This window comes from Glycine soja, chromosome 2 (assembly GCF_004193775.1).
Source record: "Glycine soja cultivar W05 chromosome 2, ASM419377v2, whole genome shotgun sequence".
Lineage (NCBI taxonomy): Eukaryota > Viridiplantae > Streptophyta > Magnoliopsida > Fabales > Fabaceae > Glycine > Glycine soja.
The window spans coordinates 19387653-19409541 of NC_041003.1; the positions used below are offsets into that span (position 1 = coordinate 19387653).

Sequence of the window (21889 nt, forward strand, 5' to 3'; positions counted from 1 at the left end):
CTTAGCGAGCGTCCGCTAAGCGCAACACTCATGGACTAAGTGCGAGGAAGACTCTGGAAGAAGATGAGCTGTACGGGTTCGCTAAGCGCACCGCTTCATCTCACTAAGCTCACCGCTTCAGTTCATCCGCTAAGCGAGAAAGGCATGCGCTAAGCCAAAATTCACCAATGTGCACTAAGCGCACGAGCACGAACAAGGCCACCTATTTAAGCGTGAGATCAGATTTTAGAGGGTGAGTTTGGACTGGGATTCAGAGCTTTGTATGTCTAGAGTTTCTAGAGAGAGAAAGGTCCAAGTTCTAGAGAGTTTTGAGAGATTTTGCTATGTGAAGATCTGCAGAGCCCAGAGCTTGAAGCAGGAGCCGGTTTGAGAGCTTGAGACGAGTTTGTGAGTGATTGTGAGATCCTAGAGGTGAAGGAGACATCCTCACCACTTGTATTTTTGAAATCTTTCATCTTGTTCTTCTCTTTGATGTAGAAAAGGCTTCCTGGTATGGAAAGCTAAATCCTTTGTTGGATCTTCTCTGTAGGTACCTGATGTAAATATATTTCTATCTATTTAATGATGTTTTGTGTGTTCTCTATGCTATCTGCTTTTCAATCTAGTATGCCTTTACCTTGATCACATAGATGCATGCTTTGTTAGGGTCATTCAACAGTGGAAACCGGTATGACTCTAAAGTCCTTGAGAGTACAGGGGTAAGTTGTTGTACTATCACGAGGAATCGGGGTGCGATAAGTTAGTTGTGTATCTGTGTCTTAATGCAGTCCTGGTTGAGTTTAGTCCTACAAGAGGAATCTGCAGATGATGCTTGATTAGGATTAGGCTAAACTATCATGAGGAATCAGGGTTTAGTATCTCAGGAGACACCATAAGAACACATGAACATTGTTAGATAGAGAATATCTTTTCAGCATCAGGCACCTATTAGGAAGGCCAACGTGTTTCTACTTGTTTTTACACATCATTTCTCTCGCGTGATTTTCTTTCTTTTTGCACAGATAGTTTATACACCTGTTCATATTCACACTTATCTTTACACACCAGACATCTATTTTCTGAAATAGCTTACCAAATAACACATATTCCCCGAGAGTTCGATACTCGGTTCTTACCGTTTTATACTACTTGTGCGATCCGGTGCACTTGCCGGAAGCCGAACAAGTTTTTGGTGCCATTGTCGGGGAACTTCTTTTTATTTGGGAAGTTAGTTCGTCTTTAGGAGTCTATTCTTTATTTGTTATTTTTCGATTGTTTTTGTGAATATTTGTTCTTAATTCCTCTTTGTCTTTTCTTGTTAAACTGGATAACCGTTGTTCTGTTAGTATTGTATATGCATAGATCTGCCACAGGAAATTTAGTTCCTCTGGACCTAAAAATTGAGGCTACATTGTGAAGGAACAGGGCCGAGAGGAGAAGGGAACTTCTGCAAGACAGAACAGTTGCATCCATTCTTGAGGAGGATATTCATTTCTCTAACTTATTATCACCGGATTCACCATCATCAAGGGAATCCACCACTCAATTACCTGAAGTCATTACCATGGCAGAAGAGCATGACCAGAGGATTACCCTTGAGGATTACTCAAGTAGTTCAGTACCACAATTTTTCACCAGCATTGCACGTCCTGAAGTGCAAGCTAACAACATCAACTACCCACATTCCTTAATTCATTTAATACAGGGGAACTTATTTCAAGGATTACCTAATGAAGACCCCTATGCACACTTGGCAACGTTCATTGAGAACAACTTGATAGAACCCGGAAGAAGCAACTGAGCTAATTGAAGACCCCATGGTAAAGATAAAACTGAAGACCCTGGAAGAAGCAACTGAGCTAATTGAGAACATGTTAGCTAGTGATCATGCCATTCAACGAGAAAGAACCCATCAACCCACGAAGAAAAGCTTGATAGAGCTATCATCACATGACGCTTTATTGGCACAAAACAAGTTGCTTTCTAAGCAACTTGAGATTTAACAGAAACACTCAATAAGCTACCAACTAAGTTGTCTATGGGTCAACCTATGCACTCTTCTGTTTTGCAAGTTACATGTTGTACCATTTGTGGTGAGGCTCATGAAACAAGCCAATGTATTCTCACTGAAGAAAACACTCAAGAAATTCATTATATGGGAAATCAACAGCGACAAGGATATACTCAAGGAGGATTTTCAGGCTTCCTGCAGGGTCCCTATAATCAACAAGGACAGTGGAGGGCATACCCTAGTAACTAGTTCAACCAAGACCAGAGTGGGCCTTCAAACAGGCCAATCCAACAAGGACCTAACATATTCAAGAGGACTACTAAGCTGGAGGAGACCTTGACTCAGTTTATGCAGGTAACAATGTCAAACCATAAAAACACTGAGTCAGCACAAAAGAACCTTGAGGTCCAGGTGGGAGAACTGGCCAAGCAGATAGCTGACAAGTCATCCAACAATTTTGTGGCAAATACAAAACAAAATCGCAAAGAGGAATACAAAGTTGTAATGACAAGGAGTAAAAGGTTTGTGGAGGCAGAGGATGAGGAAAGTGTTGTGCATAAGAAGAAAACTGCTGACAAGAAAGGTACTGATTGCAAGAAAAATGAGGTAAGAGGTGAAAGTAATCAAGAAAAAGAGTAACTAATAATGGTCAAGAATAAAGAATTGAAGGACCAAGAAAAATAAAAAGAAGTAGAAAATGAAAAAAAATGAAAAAGAAGAAAAAAATAATAAGAATGCAAAGAAGAGTACAAGTGAAAAAGCTGTGGATGAAGGTGTGAAAGTACCATATCCTGTGGTACCTTCCAAGAAGGAAAAAGATCGTCATCTGGCGAGATTTTTAGACATTTTCAGGAAACTAGAAATAACCATGCCCTTCGGAGAAGCTTTGCAGCAGATGCCACTCTACTCTAAATTCTTGAAAGATATTTTAACAAGGAAGCATAAATATATTCATTAGGAAAACATCATAGTGGAAGGAAACTACAGTGTTGTGATCCAAAAGATCCTTCCACCCAAGCATAAAGATCCTGAGAGTGTAACTATTCCATGTTCAATTGGAGAAGTCAATGTAGGAAAAGCTCTTATTGACCTCGGAGCCAGTTTCAATTTGATGCCACTCTCCATGTCAGAAGATTGGGATAGTTGGAAATAATGCCCACTCGAATGACTTTACAATTAGTTGATCGCTCCATTACCAGGCCATATGGAGTAATTGAAGATGCGTTAGTCAGACTAAAACATTTTATCTTCCCGGCAGACTTTGTGGTAATGGATATCTCTGAAGATACTGACATCCCTGTAATATTGGGAAGGCCATTCATGTTGACCGTAAGCTACATAGTTTATATGGGGAAGAGGAAGTTGGAGCTAGGTTTTGAAGATCAGAAAATTGACTTTGATTTGTTTGTTGAAGACAAGCCTGCTTCAAAACACAATGTCTGCTTACAGGTAATGGAAGGAGGTCAAGAGGTTCTGAAAGTAAGAACCAAAACATAAGATCACCCAGTGAGGTAAAAGCGTCAAGCTAATGACGTTAAAGAAGCACTTCCTAGGAGGCAACCCAGTTTTAATCTTTGTTATTTTTTTTCATGCATCTATCATGTGGAACTTGCTTTTTAATATGTACATAGAAGTATATCATCCTATCTTTGAATGTTAGATATAAGGGTTTCAATTTGTTGAAGAAGGGACTGAAATATAACTTAGAAAACATTTTTCTAAAAAACAATCCTTTTGCTAAGCGCGAGCCTCGCGCTAAGTGCATCTTTGGTCATGCACTAAGCCGCGAGTCTCAAGCGCTTAGCGCCCAACTCTTGCAGCAATGGTTGATTTGGTCCGCTAAGCTGGCCAAGGATAAGCTAAGCCAACTTCAATTCAATCTGAATTTGACTAAGCTTCAGCCTGATCGCTAAGCGACAACTTATCCTTGGCTAAGCGTGACCTATTGTCACCAAGCTAAATTCATTACGTCCATAACTGAGGTCCATGAAGTTAAGCGCCAGTCATGGCAGCTAAGCTGAATTCCTTGCGATAATGTGAGCGCTAAGTGAGTCCTTATCAGCTAAGCGCATGCTCCTCTGTATTTAAGATGCATCATTTTAGCTAAGCTAGCCAGAGCCTGACTTAGCGAGAGTTGTAGCTTTTCAGATCTGCAAACCTCGTTAAGCGGTCTTATCGTCGCGCTAAGCCAAGCTTGTGTGCAAAAAAAAAACTGATTTTGAATTTGAAACCTCGACTAAGCGCGCGGATCCGCTAAGCGAGCCTTGTTGAGAAACCAAACGTCTCTCTGGCTCGCTTAGCGTAGCTTTCCGCTAAGCGAAAGTGTCAAAAATTGCTTAAGTGAGTGTAACAGCAGTTACACTCACACTTGCTAGATTTCAGAAACTCCTTCTCTGCACTATCTCTCTCCAAAAATTTGCGCATTTTGCATCTGTGCTTTCTCTTTGCGTTGTCTACTTCCAATCCCAAAGCATTAACATTCCCGGTGTGTAGGTTGTGTCTTTTCCTTATGCTTCCTACTCCTTTTTATTGGACTAAGGTATAACTTACTTTTCACGCTGACTTCGCGCTTAGCGCGAGCTTTCACGCTAAGCACGCCTTTGGGCTTCTTTATGGGCCTTGTTCAACCTAAGTGTGAGTTGGCCCGCTTACGGAGGGTGCGTGCTAAGCCTGGATTGCATGCTAAGCGAGTTGTTCAATTCTTCCAATTTTTCTTCAAGGCTTTTTCTTCCAATTTTTGCATCAAGTTTCCTCCAAATTAAGCACTTGAAATCTTCTTCTTTTAACTTCTGCTAATCAAAAACTACAAAGATATTAATTTATTTATTATTTCATTAAAAAAAATAATAAAGTAAAGAAATTACAATCATTCTTAGCCAAAATTAACTATCAAATTTCGCAGTTATCATGTACTCGGGGGGGTCTTGGGCGTTGTTTTTGTTTCCATTGTGAACAATTTGTTGGGTAGGTTTAACTCCGGCATTGTTTTGGTTTGGGAAGGTTTGAGGTTAGCTTCTGCTTCTTCATCCGCGACCACCATGCAAACTTGCGGTTCAACTCCATCCATTTCCTATTTCTTTCATCCATCGCTATCGAAGAACCAGTAGAGGAAGAGACAAAAAAGGAGTCGTCGCATGGGATTACGAACCATCATAGAAATTCTTCCTTAAACATTTGATTATCAATTAACCCAGAAGGAAGAAATAGAAGAGGGTGGAAGAGAGTGAGAGATAAAAAAGAAGGGTGGAATAGGATAGAGAAAGGAATTAATTTTAAATTTGATTTTGAAACAAATACTAACAGTTTTTGAGGCACCACAAATCGCGTTATCAAAAATTTAATGGACACATCATCACTTAATTGACGACGGGGATCTAAAACAAAAGTTTACAAATATCATGGAGTAAATGCGAAGGAAAAATTTATCAGGGATCAAACGCAAAATTCGAGTATATATAAGGAATCAAAAACATATTTAAGCGAACATAATATTATCTCATCAAATTTAACTAAACTACTTGAGGCTTTGTAAACATACCATGTTGATTCAATGCAACTTAATGGGAAAATAAATAACGAAAAACAACAATTTGAATTGTAACATGTTGTGTTGATATCAATACAACTTTAGAGACAGGATGCACTTGGATTATGTAGCAATGCTAGACCATGAGATGTTTTTGTTACATGAACAAATATTTCCAAGCTTTCTTTGCTTGTTCTTTTTATTTATGATTTATGATTACCTCCAATGTGACTCAACGTTTGCCGCCTTATTTTTACAGGTATCACTTTGTGTTACAATTATTGCAGTAGGTGTTGTATCGAGTTGTTTTGGATCATACTCAGCCCTCTACGAGATCATTGAGGAATTGTTTAAATCCTAGACACTGAGACATGTAGCAATCAAAGTCTAGTACACCTACTATTCTACATTTTTATTTCTCATTCCAAATGTTGAGTCTTTTTTATTGATAGTTTATTTTCCATTGTTTCTATTATTGTGGTTATTCTAGTTTTGTTTCCGGGTCATAAAAAGAAAATTTGCTCATGTTTGATGTATGAGCATAGTTAGCAATATAGCATTGCGAATGAAAACATTGATTGATGAAATAATGTATAATTGCATTAGCATTTTCTTGACCACAGATTAAACGATGTTATCTCCTCCCTCCTCTTGAAGAACAATGGATGATCTTACCTGAAGGATAAGGGTTCTACGTTTGTTGGATACAACTCATGTTTATTTCCATGATTTTGCTTTGTTTCATTGTTCTTTCTTCCTATTTTATGCAGAACATAGACATGGCTGTTTGAAGAAGGAAAAAATTTAATATCACATTAGTTAGTGTCTCATCTCATCCATTGATTTGAGGTTAGATGCTATGAAATTAGTCCCCGCACATTAAATATAATCAGAAAATGCTTGGTAGACTTAGCCTGGGAGAGCTCAAATGTACATGTGAAGAGTAATAATTTATGTCATTGAATCTAAATTTATAATTAAATTTAAGCAGGATTTTATAGTTAGCATAAATGGAATGGAGTTATTTAATATTGCTTGAATTATTTTAAAATCAATATAATAAAATACTATTTAATGAAATTTTTTTATTTTTTTATTGCAGATGTTTTTACTTTTTCTTTTCTCATTTCAACTTGAAGAGCATGGGATGAAATGATAGAAAATCAAATTATTTGTTTTAAATTTTGACATCACTTTTAAAGCAATGGGATAAAAAGTTCACTTCATTATAAAATAAATTTACAAACAATAAAATACTTTTATTTCATTCTATTTATACTATTCAATTTATTTTTTTAAATGAAAAATAGATTTATTAAAAAAATAATTTTTGGCACACAAGACATGTTCAAAAATATTTGTGCAATCAAGAAATTACAAAACAAAGTATAAAATAATCAATTGTTACTAGTATCCGTAGCACCAAAAGGAAAATCCACCCACTAAAACCCGAATACATATAGTTGTTGATATTACAAAACAATATAAAATGGTCAATTCTATTTTTTTAGAAAAATAATTTAAATAAATTCAGACTTTCCTAAGTTGTTTGAACCGAAAACAAAACAAGACTTTCCTAAGCTATACTTTTATAAATAAAAAAACAAAATAGCATCTTTCATCAACTAGTTGGTTTACTAGATTAACCTCTGCCTCCTATAAAGGTGTCAAAATCAAAGGGAAGGGTATTTACCCCATTTAAGGGGTCAAAACCTGAATATTCAAGCCATAATTCAATCATCTCCCCATTAATTCCTTGTATCAAACTCATGTCTGCATTTTGATTATAGAGCATGCTAGAAGGGTCATTAATCTAGTTGCCATTTCCTCTAGCAGGCATCAAGCGCACCACCTTGCATACTTGTTTGCAGAGACGAACCATAATTGTTGAACACATCATATGAACTTGAATAAAATGGGATGTTCCATATTTGTTGGCATCAAACTTGCTTGGATTTGCTCCTCAATGCAGTAGGGTATTGTAAAATAAAGGGACATTTAATGCCAAATTAAAAAAATGGTTAGAAACAAATATTGAATAGCAAGAATAGAAAACAAAGCAACTAACATACTCCTTTCATTTGTTTATTATTAATGAAGAAAAATGCAAGTATCCTACTTAACATACCTAATACACGTTTTCTATATTTAAGTATGGGTTGAAATTCATTGGTCCTCACAATAATTATGTATGTGAGTCATTAAATTCAAAGTGAAACATATGACATTTTGTGTCTCAATAAATTTCATCCTATAATACTATTAAAAAGATTGCATTAAAGTTTATGACAAAATAGTCTATTCACCAACAAGTTATATTATTATACAATCATTAGTTGATTTGATATGAATGATAAATTTGTTAATTTCTATAATAATTATTTGAGAGTCATATCTACTATGAATTTTTGAATAATTAATAATGTAACACTATCAATGCATACACACAAAGGATGGTAACAATATTGGTGGAGGTAATACACTTACATGGAGGAAGATGTGCCATTACGGAGTTAGGCTGTGATAAAACTGCAGAGTTAAGTAACCCATCAAAGGTAGGGAATGATGCAATTTCAGTCAAGTCCACATTAGAGTTAGGTTGTAGAAAAACTGCAAAGTTATGTGACCCATCAAAGTCAAAGCTAGGTTGTGATAAATCTACAGGGTTATGTAATTCATCAAAGGTAACGGGTGATGCAAATGCAGTTAAGCTCCTATTAGAGTTGGGATGTGATAAAACTGCAAGGTTATGTGACCCCGTAAAAAATAGAGTTAGGTTGTGATAAAATTGCAGGGTTATGTAACCCATCAAAGGTAGGGAATGATGATGGAATTGTAGTTAAGCCCATGTTAGAGTTGGCTTGTGATGAAAGTGTAGGGTTGTGTGAACCATCAAAGGTAGAGAGTGGTACACTTGAAGTTAAGCCCATTACTTGCCTCTGTTCTTCCAAAAATATGTTGAGTAGAAACATTTTATGCTTCCATGCCATGTTTGCATAATAACCTTTAAAGAACTCTTGGTTTGCTTCCTCAAGCTCTTGCCAAACTGAAAAAATAAGGGAAAATGGAACTTAGAAATATAGAACACCAAATGATGGGTGCAAGGTTCATGGTTGTTGGCTTTTGAAGCCAATATGCTCAATCACCCACACTATGCTAAAAAGTATATTAAGAAAACCCAAAATTAAACACATCCCAAATTAATAATAAGAAGTCATAATTTAGCACATGATCACCATCAATCTAAGGCATAACCACCATGGGAACATGGTAATAATGAAATAAAAAAGAAAAAAACAGAAGTAGTACCATTTCGATTATCAGGCACCTAAATGCCTAATCATAAGAATTTCTCATAATTTTACCATTCTTCTCTGCCACTGTTATAGAAATACTAATATAAAATAAATTCAATGGGCATACTGAACAAACATGAACAAGACTACAAGCCCTAAAGAAAACAAGTCTCCTTCAAACTATCAGGTCCTATGACATTTTAACACAATTGTTGCCTATAAAGGTAGCTCAATATACACAAAAGGGTCATGTAAAATCTAATGAACAACCAATTTAGCCAAATGACAATGCCCCTACATATGAACCCTTCGGAAGGTGAAAACATTTTGGTTGTGCTACACTTCATGCCATAAAGCATAAACCCACAAACTCCATTATTAAGTCCAAGCAATGTGCCAAAGCCTCTTAGATATTTAGATAATCCAAGACAGAAACTGAATGTCTTCACCTTTTAAAAGATTAAATATAAAATATTGCTAGGGAGGAAAAAGAAAATACAACTAAACAGAGGATATATGATTTCCAATATATAAGATAGGATGTACCCTTTGAAAATGTCAAAAAAAATGAGAGATGTGAACATAATCTAATCCTGCTATATATGGAAAGGCAAAAAGACTCCCTAGAAAATGATGCTAACAACTCCACCAACCATTTTATAAGAAAAAAAAATAACTTTATTAATTTCTTATTTATCAATTTTTGGTCAAATTAAGCTTTTCTTGTGTATGATATAAGGGTAGGAGAGTACACAAACTAAACTAGTTACTTTCCCTTAATGTACTACAATTTTACAATTATTAAAATTTGAACATAGAAAATGATAGCTATACTATAACCAAGCCCTATAATTCAAACCCTAAATGGATTTCAGGAAGTGGTGCTCTGTTCAAAATGGTAAGTTTGACAATTAAAAGTAAAACATCTAAAATGAAAGGAAAAAAAATTACAAAAGTAAATTTTTTTTTTTTTTGTGTTGGATACTATAGAACAAACCAAAGTCTGGCAAAATGAGGTTGGAGTAAAATAAAATTGGGAAAGGAAAAAAGAAAAGCATGTCATTGCCACAGGACGAAAGTTTTCATTACCTAGTTTGGTGAAATTAGGCTCTATTTCTACTTGACTTATTAACTCGATAGCTTCGTCCTTATTCATATTTTGTTTCAAACTATGCTCAATGAGATCTTGCACCTATAAAGAAGCAAGCAAACAAAAATTATGATTATAAATCTCTCTATGAGAATCTTGACCCTCTTGAGTGAGAGTTGAAGGGAGGTTGAACAAAACAACTCAGCATTGATGATTTCAATTTAAATTGACATACTATAAATTAAAGTATAAAGTAATCCTTTGGAAAACTTAACAATTCTTGATAATTACGATAAGTAGATAGTCAGTTAATTCTTAACTTTTGCATATAAATTGATACCTCATTCGATAAAATTTCAAAATTACTTAAAACGCAAAAAATAAGCTAATAGCTAATAAGCCCAATTAGAATAATATTTCCAAAATCCTAAATAAATATGCCTTATTGATAATATTTCATTAGTTTTTAATAATGAAATCAATTGACTCTAAATGACTAACACAAGAAAGCGCGTAAAGATAACTATTATCTTAATTTCCCTAATCAACAACAAATTGTATTCATAAGCAACAAGGAAGAAATATACACCAATAATAATTCATCACATATTGGCATTCAAGTGGGATCTATATCAAATGTTTATAATCACAAAACAAGTTTGATCTAGTCAGCAAATTAGTTATGCAAACATCATGTCATTCTTGAAATCTATTAAGAGAGAGAGGATCAGAGAGCTTCTAGCTTACCCACTTAACATCTTTACATGTAACATGTCTCTGATTTACAGATCCACGAGGCATATTGAAAGTTCCCAAAATATATATTGCCAACAACTACCTAGATACATAATACACAAAAAATGATTAGTGCTAATAATCTATAATGGGTTGACAATATAAAGCTTTTTTACGGTTATAGTACATACAAATTAAACCCTATTTTTTATCATCTATTTGTTTCATGGGAAAGAAAGGAAAAGCATAGAGAAATTTGAGTCCTACTAAGAATATTGACATTAATATCAAAGTGAAAATGTAAGCAAAAGGAACTAAAGAACCTAATTTTAACCATGATAGTTATTAATTCTGAAGAAGATAGAAAATAAATTATGAAGTATACTAAATATCCTAAATTGATTGAAGATAATTAATATAGAAGCAAAGATATAAGAATCACATGAGAGGGGGTAAGAAATTGATATATATTCTGTGTCAAGAAATTGGTAATTATGATGACGATAGCTTCTCAGCCTCCTCTTCCTCTCAATTTCGTTTTTCCCTCTCTTCCTTTCAAAACCCTCTCTTTTCCTGCATACCACCAAACCTGTCTCAGAAAAACAACGATCTCGAGCTCATTTACCGTTGGATCGTTGTGAAATTTGATCACAAGGTTTGGAACTCATTTATTAACATTTTTACCGTTGGAAATTTTGAACTCATGTCTGAGATGAGAGAAATACACTTCGCATTGTAGCCTTTTCTTTTCCCGCAGAAACCCAAAACTGTCTCGGTAAAACTATGACACCGGACTCGCTAACCGTTGGATAGTCATGGAATTTTGATATGTTGTTTGAGATTCAATTCCGCACACCTTTACCGTTGGGATTTATAAAAACATGTCTGTGGAGAGAGAAATATGCATCGCACGAAGATAGTATAAAAGGGAGGCTTCAATCTCTCCTCCTTCTCTCTAACGTTTGGGAACTCTATCAGAGCAATCAGAGGAAAAACTTGAGAAATCACAGAAAATTACTAGAGATGCCACTATCACCGTCAGAATACACACGTGAGCCTGCTTATAGGTAATGGATGAATTTATCGTAATTGGGGTTAGAATGAACATGTGTAGGGATCCTTAGAAGATTAAATTGGGGTTTATTTTGGGATGTTTATTGAATTACAATTTTTCCTTTATGATTATAAATACAATATTGTTGTTTTTTACGTACCAATTGATGTTCTGATGAGAATTGATTGATAAACTTGACTGCTCTCGATATTTTTGTGTTTTGACCCATGATTTTGATTAATTGATTTTGATATAATTGTGAGAAACTATTTGAGGGGTTTTACTCCCCATGTTGTGATAAATCTTTTCTATAAATTGTTATGTTGAGATTATGAAATGATGATTCAAATTGTGAGTATGTGATAAATTGAACATGTGATGAATGATGAAATACATTTGAGATGAGATGTGTGTATTGAGTTGTGAGCTATGAACTGTGCAATTACACAATTGTAAGACCCTTTAAGGGTGACGAGTATTATGATGGAATCCACTGTGGGAACCCGACGAGTTAAAATGATTTTGAAAACAATTGAGCAGTTGTATGTATTGCATACTTCATAGGTACAGTGTATATGATTCATGAAGTGTGATAACATGTTAAATTGAGATTATACCATTGTGATTGAGATCGAGTGTATGTGATAAACTGAGTATGCACGTGATTGAGATGTTGTGTGCATTGAGTTATGAACTATGAATTGTACAATCACACAGCTATAAAGTTTGTCTTGTGCAGAATTAGGGTACCACCTTTATGACACTTTTATGACAACTTCTACAGACGGACAGAGCACAAAATTCCAGAGCAGCCACATGCCTATTTGGGGAAAAAAGCCCTAGAAGCATAACAGAGGAGCAGCTTGTGCATTGAAGCCTAGGTTTTGTCATTTGAGAGAGATTATTGAGTAGAGAGTGAGTGTGAGATGCTGAGAAGAGGAGGAGGAATCCTCCTTCTTGTGTAAGGAACTATCATTCTCTACTTTTAATCTCATTTATTGTTAGGGTTTCTTTGTAATGGCTGGCTAAACACCCTAGTTGAGGATTTCTAATGAATAGTTGATGTAAATACCTAATATCTAATTGATTATGTTTTTTGTGTTCAATGCTTCCTTCAATGCTTAATGTTTGTATGCTTTTGGTTTGATCACCCATTTGTGTGCATTGTTAGGTGACTTTGGCATTCAAAAATGTACTGTTGCCTTCGAACTTGATTGAAGTAGGATTGAAACTTAGCCTTACATGAGGGATCTGTGGGTTAAGTTTTGGTTTTGATTATGTTGTTACAATAGTGCTGTTTAGTTTAAGCCTAGTTTTACATGAGGGATCTGCGGATGAAGCTTAGGCTAAATTAGGCTAAACTTTAGTAAGCTACTTTAGCTGAGTCTAGTCTTACATGAGGGCTCTGCGGATGAAACTCAGTTTAAGTTAGTCTAAACCTAAGAGAGCTGTCTAAATCGGGTGTAGTTGTAAATAAGGGATCTGCGGATGAAGCTTGGATATTCAGCCTGACAAGGGATCGAGGGTTTAGTAATTTAGGCTACAACATAGAACACAAGAGCACGATTTATTAGAGAAATATATTTCTATGCATCAGCTTGTTTGTTAGAAAGACCCAACATATCTACCTACTGCTGTCATTTTATTTACCTTGCATTTGATAGTTTTTTAGCATACAAGTTTAGTTTAAATTTTGTTTGAATTTATCACTTATGCATGCTCTCTCAACAATGCTTTAATTCTGAACTTAATTCAGGCTAACATTAGTTCCCTGTGTTCGATACTCGGATTCATCCATTTTAATTTTAAATACTTGACGACTCGGTGCGCTTTCCGGTGAGAAAACTCCCCATTGAAAATTTCCTTGAGACATAAATGCACAAAAAGTAACTGCAATGGGGAGTGATCAAAGTATTTATGGCGCCGTTTCTGGGGAACTAAACTGTTAGTAGAGTTTAGTTCAATTTGCAGCATTGCTTTAATTTTGCTTTTTCTATTTTTTGATTCTTTTGACTAACATAGTAGTTTAGTACATTCATTGTTCTTTTGAACTGGATAACTGTTGTATTGTTCTTGTATGCAAAGAAGATCTTTTGCAGGTGATTTGATTCCCATTGATATGGAGATTAACACCACTTGTAGAAGGCATAATCAAGAGAGAATTATAAATTTTTTGCAGGACTTAGAGGCAGCAGCAATTCCAGAGGAAGAACCTCAATCTTCTGAGGCATCTTCTAGTTTTCCTATTGCAAAACATTCTCATTTAGATCCTAGTGAAGACTACATCATAGCTGGAGAGCGAAGAAGAGTTACTCTAGAAGATTATTCAAGTTCTAATGTGCCACAATTTTTCACTAGCATTGCACAACCAGAAGTTCAAGCACAAACCATTACTTATCCACCATTATTGATCCAGTTGATTCAGAATAATTTGTTTCATGGATTACCAAATGAAGACCCATATGCACATTTAGCCACTTACATAAAAATATGCAATACTATTAGGTTGGCTCGAGTGCCCGAAGATGCAATCCGACTGAGCTTGTTTTCATTTTCTTTATCAGGAGAAGCCAAGAGGTGGCTTCATTCATTCAAAGGTAATAGTCTTAAGACATGGGATGAAGTAGTGGAGAAATTTCTGAAGAAATATTTCCCTAAGTCTAAGACTGTAGAAGGCAAAGCTGCCATCTCTTTTTTTCATCAATTTCTCGATGAATCTTTGAGTGAGGCTTTGGAAAGATTCCGTGGTTTATTGAGAAAGACTCCCACTCATGGATTCTTAGAATCGATACAACTTAATATCTTTATAGATGGGTTAAGACCGTAGTCCAAAACAACTATTAGAAACTTCTAAAGGTGGGAAAATCAAATTGAAGACCCCTGAAGAAGCCATGAATCTCATTGAAAATATGGCTGCAAGCGACATTGCTATTTTGAGAGATAGAGCTCACATTCCCACCAAAAAGAGTTTATTGGAGTTAACCTCCCAAGATGCATTGTTGGCATAAAACAAATTGTTGTCTAAGCAACTGGAAACCTTGACTGAAACACTGAGTAAGTTGCCAACTCAAATTCATTCTGCACACACTTCACATGCTTCTATTTTGCAGGTTGCAGGATGTACCATTTATGGGGGAGCTCATGAATCTGGATGTATTATTCCTATTGAAGAACACCCCACTCATGAAGTCAATTACATGGGAAATCAGCCCAGGAACAATTTCAATGTAGGAGGATTTTCTGGATTCCAACATGGCCAACAATATAATCAACAACAAGGACAATGGAGGAACCACCCAGGAAATCAGTTCAACAGAGATCAAGGTGGACCATCCACAAGGCCACAACAACAAGGGCCTAGTCTCTATGATCGCACAACAAAGCTGGAAGAGACTCTAGCTCAGTTTATGCAGGTTTCTATGTCCAATCAGGAGATCATAGAATCCTTCATAAAGAATCTTGAGGTCCAAGTGGGACAACTTGCAAAGCAATTGGCGGATATATCATCAAGCAATTTTATAGCTAATACAGAGAAAAATCCCAAGGAGGAATGTAAAGTTGTGATGACTAGAAGTAGAATGGCAATCCAAAGAGATGATAGTGAAGCTGGAAAGAAGATGGAGGAACATAAACAACAGCTGGCACCTAAGCCAGCACTGGAAATTACTTTACCCTTTGGAGAAGCACTTCAATAGATGCCACTCTATGCTAAATTTTTAAAAGATATGCTGACAAAGAAGAACTGGTACATCCACAGTGACAAAATTGTGGTGGAAGGCAATTGTAGTGCTGTGATTCAACGCATTCTTCCACCTAAGCACAAAGATCCTGGAGTTGTCACGATACCGTGTTCCATTGGAGAGGTTCCTGTAGGAAAAGATCTCATAGACTTGGTAGCTAGTATCAACTTAATGCCTCTTTCCATGTGCCAGCGACTTGGGGAGATAAAGATAATACCTACACACATGACCCTCCAGTTAGCTGATCGCTCCATCGCAAGACCATATGGAGTGATTGAGGATGTTTTGGTGAAGGTGAAACACCTTATATTCCCAGCTGATTTTGTTGTGATAGACATAGAAGAGGATGCTGATATTCCTCTCATTCTTGGTCACCCATTCATGTCTACTGCAAGCTCTGTAGTAGATATGGGAAAGAAGATGTTGCAAATGGCCATAGAAGATCAGAAAATCAACTTTGATTTATTTCATGAAGATAAAGAGCCACCTAACCGAAATGTCTATTTTAAAGTTCATGTGATGGACGAAAGAAGACCTGAGAAGAAGGACCACCATCTCTTCACGTGCTAAGCCGAGCTTGCTTGTGCTAAGCGCAAAGACCCTTGATTGACTGGCTGAATGGTTCAGCTAAGCGCACATTGATGCGCTTAGCCCAACATCTTCACTATAAGTTGCACCTTAAGCAGTGGGCTTAGTGTGGATGATGCGCTAAGCGCCACTTCTTCTCTGTGAAAAGTTATTATAGCTGCGCTAAGCGCACCATCCTGCACTAAGCCCCAGATTCATTATGTAAGATGAGCTATCAAGTTGGGCTTAGCGAGAAAGGATGTGCTAAGTGCCAACATCATTCTGTTTTGAAGTCATTGGAAGTGAGCTTAACGCAGGTAGTGGCGCTAAGCCTGAATCACTCACTGTAAGTTGAAGCTTGATGTACGCTAAGCCTCGCATCTTAGGCTAAGCGCATGTTGTAGAAAGATTTTTGGTGTTGCAAAAAGCGCTAAGCGCCATTGCTGTGCTACGCCCCAAATGCTTGCTGGAAGTTACAACATCAAGTTGGGCTTAGCGTGAGGCTAGGCTAAGCGCCAATGTTTTAAACTCAAACGTCACGTTGGCACGCTAAGTGCAGCTGCGCGCTAAGCGTGCCATACGAATTTCAGTTTTTAAAAAATAGAGGCAGAGGCACTTGGGTTGCTAACTTGGCACCCAAACCTCTGCACTCTCTCATCTCTGAGCATATTTCTGTTTCTGTTGTGTGCTTATCAGCCCCTCTGCATCCCTTGCTTCTTCACACTCTACATTACACAATCCAAGAAAGGTACTTGATTTCTTTGCTTTGTATTTCATTCTTCACACCTTAGGATAGAGGATTTATGTTTTCTTAGTTAGCATTGTTGTTAGGTTAAGTTACTTAGTTAGGGTTAGGTATTTTAGGACCTTAGGTAGTTTAGAAGCCCATTAGGGGCAATGTGGTTAAAAAGGGGGTGAAAACCCTTGAGTATCTTATGGGATTCGCGATGAATGTGCTAAGCGTGTCTGCTGTGCTTAGCCTATTCATCGCAACTATTAAAAATTTTCAGATTTTTGATGACCGCGCTAAGCGGACCATGTCACGCTAAGAGCGTTCATCTTAGCTATTGAACCAAAACGATGCAGACGCTAAGTGCGCCTGTGCGCTAAGCGTCAATGGTATACTGAGATACACAGTGTAGTTCAGGCGCTAAGCCCAACTTGTTGAGATAAGTGCCACTTAGGTTATGTTTCTTTAACCTTTTTAATAAGGCTAAGCGCCCCTGGGCGCTAAGCCTCAGTGTCTCTCTATTGAGGCTGAGCTAACCGCCAGCATGTGGCGCTAAGACCCAGTCCTCTACTGTTTCTAAAAATTGTAGACTTAGGCTAAGTGCCCCTGTGCGCTAAGCCTATTCTGCAGGAAAAAATATTTTTGTGTCTTTGAGCTAAGCGCCAGCATGCTGCGCTTAGTGCTTGTGTTAATTTCATAAGGTGCGCTAAGCGCCAGCATGTTGCACTAAGCGCCCAGCTCTGTTTTCAGTTTAATTTTTCTATTTTCTTGAGAATAAACATGTGCTAATCTTGTGTGTTTTATCTTATATTTTGCAAATGGCTTCTAGGAAAAGAAAGGCACCATCTACACCCACACAAGTTAGATTTGACAGATCAATATTTACTTCCCAAGAGGCTTGAGAAAGATATACATACATTATTGTGCCTAGGAAGCTTTTACCAGAGAGGAACGTGGTGGTCTATTATACAGAGTTCAATGAGTTCAAGGAGGAACTCGAAAGATGCCACTGGGATGAGGAGTTGACTAACTTTGGGGATGACAACATTGATGTTGCCATTGTGTAGGAATTCTACGCCAACCTCTATGACCCCGAGGACAAATCACCTAAGCAGGTGAAGGTGAGAGGGCATCTAATTAAATTTGATGAGGATATGCTTAAAACTTTCTTGAAGACCACTATTATTGTGGAAGAGGGGGAATCACTCTGTGCTTATTCCAGATTTGCACTCCTGAGGCCAGATCCTCAGGAGTTAGCTGCTAAGCTCTGTATCCTAGGGAGGGGATTCGAGCTTAATGCTGATGGGTAGCCCCTGAAGATTTTGAGGAAGAACATGACCACCTTAGCTCAGACATGGAGTGTTTTTTCCTTCTCTAACTTGATTCCCACTTCCTACACTTCTGATGTCACTCTTGACAAGGCTAGACTCATTTATGGAATTATTATGAATGTGGGTACCTTATTTCCCATCAGATCTCCCTCACTGCTCAACATGATACGTCCAGACTTGGATTCCCGGCCTTGATTACACCTTTATGTAAGGCTAGGGGAGTATAGTCTGACTCTAGATCCTTGGAGAGCCTGAGTCTTGCCATTAATTTGGCTTATATTAAGAAGAACTGTTGGAATCTTGAAGATCCAACAATAACTTTCAGAGGATCCAAGAAGGCCAGAGGGAAGAGATCTGAGGCCCCTTCCGCAACACCATCAGAGGCACCAACACCCTGTTTTTCTACACTTATGAGCATGGAGGAGTTTGACGCACAGGTGGCCTGGCCAGGAGACCAGCCTTCTTCCTCTGGAGGGGGTGGGGCCTCCACAGCCCAGGAGCCTATGACTAGGGAGCCCACAACACCAGCACCATCATTAGCAGTAGTAGAGGAGGAGACCACTCCAGCATAGACCCCACAACCATCTCCACCATCTGCACCTACTCCTGAGGAGACTCAGCCATCAGCACTGGATCTTAATGAAGACCAGCCACAATAGGAGCAGGATGTTTAAATTTTTTGCTTTATGAACACTTTAGTTTTATTTCAGTTATTTTATGCTTTATGTCATTTAAATTTCAGCTTTTATATTTCAGCATTTTAATTTCAGTAGCATAGTTGTTTGTTTGCTTGTACAAAAAGCTTGATTGAACAGTGAATTGGTTGAACTTTGTATGCAGTGGATTGTTTGGTATGGAAAGAGTGTTTGGAAATGATTTGATTGAGCAAATGTATGAATTGAATGGATTGGGATGATTAGATGATTGTTTTGATCAAGTTTGCAGTCATTAGAAGAGAATGAGCATGTAATCGGATTTATGTCTGAAAATGTTAGTCGGTTGTTAGATTGATTGTGAAGGAATGCATTAATGTTGGAACAAGTGGCCTCAGAATAATTAAGAAGGGAGGGGTTGAATTAATTATGAACATGTCTTGACTAATTAAAAATTTATCCTTCTTAATGTTACTAGATTCAATTAGACTTTACTACTAAGTTATGAGAAAGTAAAGAACAGAAACAATAACTTAGACAAAAGAAAAGCGGAAATAAAAAGTGCACAACAAAAAAGTAAAGAGCGTAGGGAAGAAGAAAGCAAACACAAGTTTTATAGTAGTTCGGCAACGACCCGTGCCTACATCCAGTCCTCAAGCAACCCACGGTTCTTGAGATTTCCAATAACCTTGTAAAATCCTTTACAAGAAAAGAGCCACAAAGGATGTACCCTCCCTTGTTCTCTTTGAACAACCAAGTAGATGTACCCTCTACTTGAAGCGAACCACCAAGGATGTACCCTCCCATGTGTTCACTATTACAACCAAGAAGCTACCCGCTTCTTACACAGAATTCTCAGACGGTTAGTTCTTTGAATTCAGTGTTTGGGCAAAGAATTCTCAGACGGTTAGTTCTTTGAATTTTTTGTTTAGGGATCAAAAGAATTCTTCGACGGTTAGTTCTTTGAATTCTTTTGGAAAGAGGGAGAAGGAAAGAAGAAGAAGAGAAAATTAGAAGGATAGCACAGTTTTTGTTTTTGCAGAATTTTCCTTTCTTCAAGGAAAGATTGAACAAAAACTTAGAATGAATTTGGCAAAGGTTTTGCAAGAGAAAAGCAGTGGAAAGTTCTGTGTAATCAGTTGTGTTTTTCTGTGTTATTGTATTGTTGTATTTAAAATGCGTGCCAAGGTCTTATATTTATAGAGAAAACCATTGGTAATCATGTTATGAGTTATAACTCTTAACATTTTCTTCAAAAAATATTCATTGGTAATCAATTACCATAATGGTGTAATCGATTACACAATCTATTTTATGAAAAGTTGTGACTCTTCACAATTGGATTTGAATTCCAACGTTCAGATTCACTTGTAATCGATTACTAATATAGTGTAATCGATTACACTATTTGAAAATCATTTTGGAACGTTACAAAGCATTGAAACTAGTTTGAAAACCACCCTGGTCACTGGTAATCGATTACTACCAAATGGTAATTGATTACCAGAGAGTAAAAACTCTGGTAACTTAGAAAATTTCAAAAAATCCTTTTTCGAACAAAAAGTGTGCTATTTGATGTTTTTGGAAAAATACTTTTTACTACCTACTTTGACTTGGTTTGATGCTTCTTGATTTCTCTCATTTGATTCTTGAATCTTTGAGTGGAATTTTGAATGCTTGATTCTTTAATCTTGAAACAACTCATTGAGATTTGGCATCATCAAAACATCTTGGTGAATCATCATGGTAGCTTTGCTTCCATAATCTCCCCCTTTTTGATGATGACAAACCTGAAATCAAGAGATGCACACAAGCTGTTTTCTAGTCGTTCACTCACTTTAATCTCCCCCTTTCTTTTTGAGTTTAAGCTTAATTTTTAAAAACTTAGTAAATATAATATCTTGATTTCTAAAATACCCATTTTCTCTCCCCTTTTGGCATCAACAAAAAGCTAAAGTGCATAAAATAAAATTATACATAAGCAATTTTAAAACATACATAAAGCATAATTTTAAATAACACTAAATTTAAACACATAACAATAGTCATATATCATCAAAATAACCAAGTTTAGTCATAACTAATTAAGTACCAAATACTTAAACATAACCAATGTTCAGAGAGTAAATAACTAACATAATGTCATAAAATATAGCCAAATACACGGCTTAAAGATAGAAAATACGATAAACTATAATAATAATCTAAGTGGATGGTGGCGGTGGAAGGTCGAAGCAATCTCTTATGAAAGTAATGTCACCTTCAATCTTCATGATCCTAGAATCCATCTCTCCGAATCGAATGTCTACTTGACTCTCGAAAGAGTCAAATCTCTCTCCAACATAGGCCTGAAGACTGTCAAATCTATCCATGACACTCTGCAAAAGAGAAGAATCCTCTCGAGCGGGCGAGCAACCCTCAACATCATGTTGCTGAGCATCCTTCTTTACCCAAGAGCCATCACACTCTTTGTGGTAACCGAAGGAGGCGACAACTGCAGCCCCAATGGAAAAGGACTTCTTGATTTGAACAGAAGGTTCAGAATCAAGAGGTACCTCAAAATGGTGAAGAAAGAGAGAAATAAGATGAGGATAGGGTAAGGGAGCGTTTGATCACAATGACTTATGCATGCGATAACGAACTAAGTGAGCCTAGTCGATTTGACGACCGGTAAGAAATGCCCACATGATAATGAGATCTTCTCAGAAACCTGTGCAAGGTTTGAAGATCTCGGAAGCAAAATGCGAACAATAAGATAGTGGAGGATGCAGCAATCAAATGCCAATGAACCGGCAAGAAGCCTTCCGGTCATATCCGCTTTGTTTGTGTAAACCAACCGACAGGCATCAGAAACAGAAAAATCGAACTTCCAATCATCATCAAGTGTACCTTCAAACGGTACACCAACACTGGATAACTGAGTGAGTTCAAAGAAAAGGGACTGGTCTATGACTATCTTAATCCCATATACATTAGAAATCAAGGAACCTTCTTGAGTTTCTAAGTTTGAATAAAAAACTTTCACTAACTCAGGATAAATAGGAAATTTTAATGACATAAATGGAATGAGACCGGAGTTCTAAAATGCTTGAACACACTCAAACATTTCGTCAGAAAAGAACTCCATGTCCATGAACTTAGGATCTATTATAGAGCGAGAAGAGAAAAGAGTTATGT

At 36.8% G+C, this 21889-nt stretch overlaps 1 protein-coding gene and 1 pseudogene across 1 annotated transcript; one reads left to right on the forward strand and one right to left on the reverse strand.

Moving 5' to 3' along the window:
- Positions 1 to 6969: 6969 nt before the first annotated feature.
- On the reverse strand, positions 6970 to 10703 carry LOC114371302 (annotated as a pseudogene).
- Positions 10704 to 15416: 4713 nt separating this feature from the next.
- Positions 15417 to 16001, forward strand: LOC114373532. Its single transcript, XM_028331015.1, has one exon. It carries the CDS (start codon positions 15417 to 15419, stop codon positions 15999 to 16001), a length of 585 nt encoding a protein of 194 aa, XP_028186816.1.
- The last annotated feature ends 5888 nt before the right edge of the window (positions 16002 to 21889 follow it).

Excerpts from the sequence above, each read along its gene's own strand:
- LOC114373532 (XM_028331015.1), top strand. The coding sequence starts at position 15,417 with ATGCTGACAAAGAAGAACTGGTACATCCACAGTGACAAAATTGTGGTG.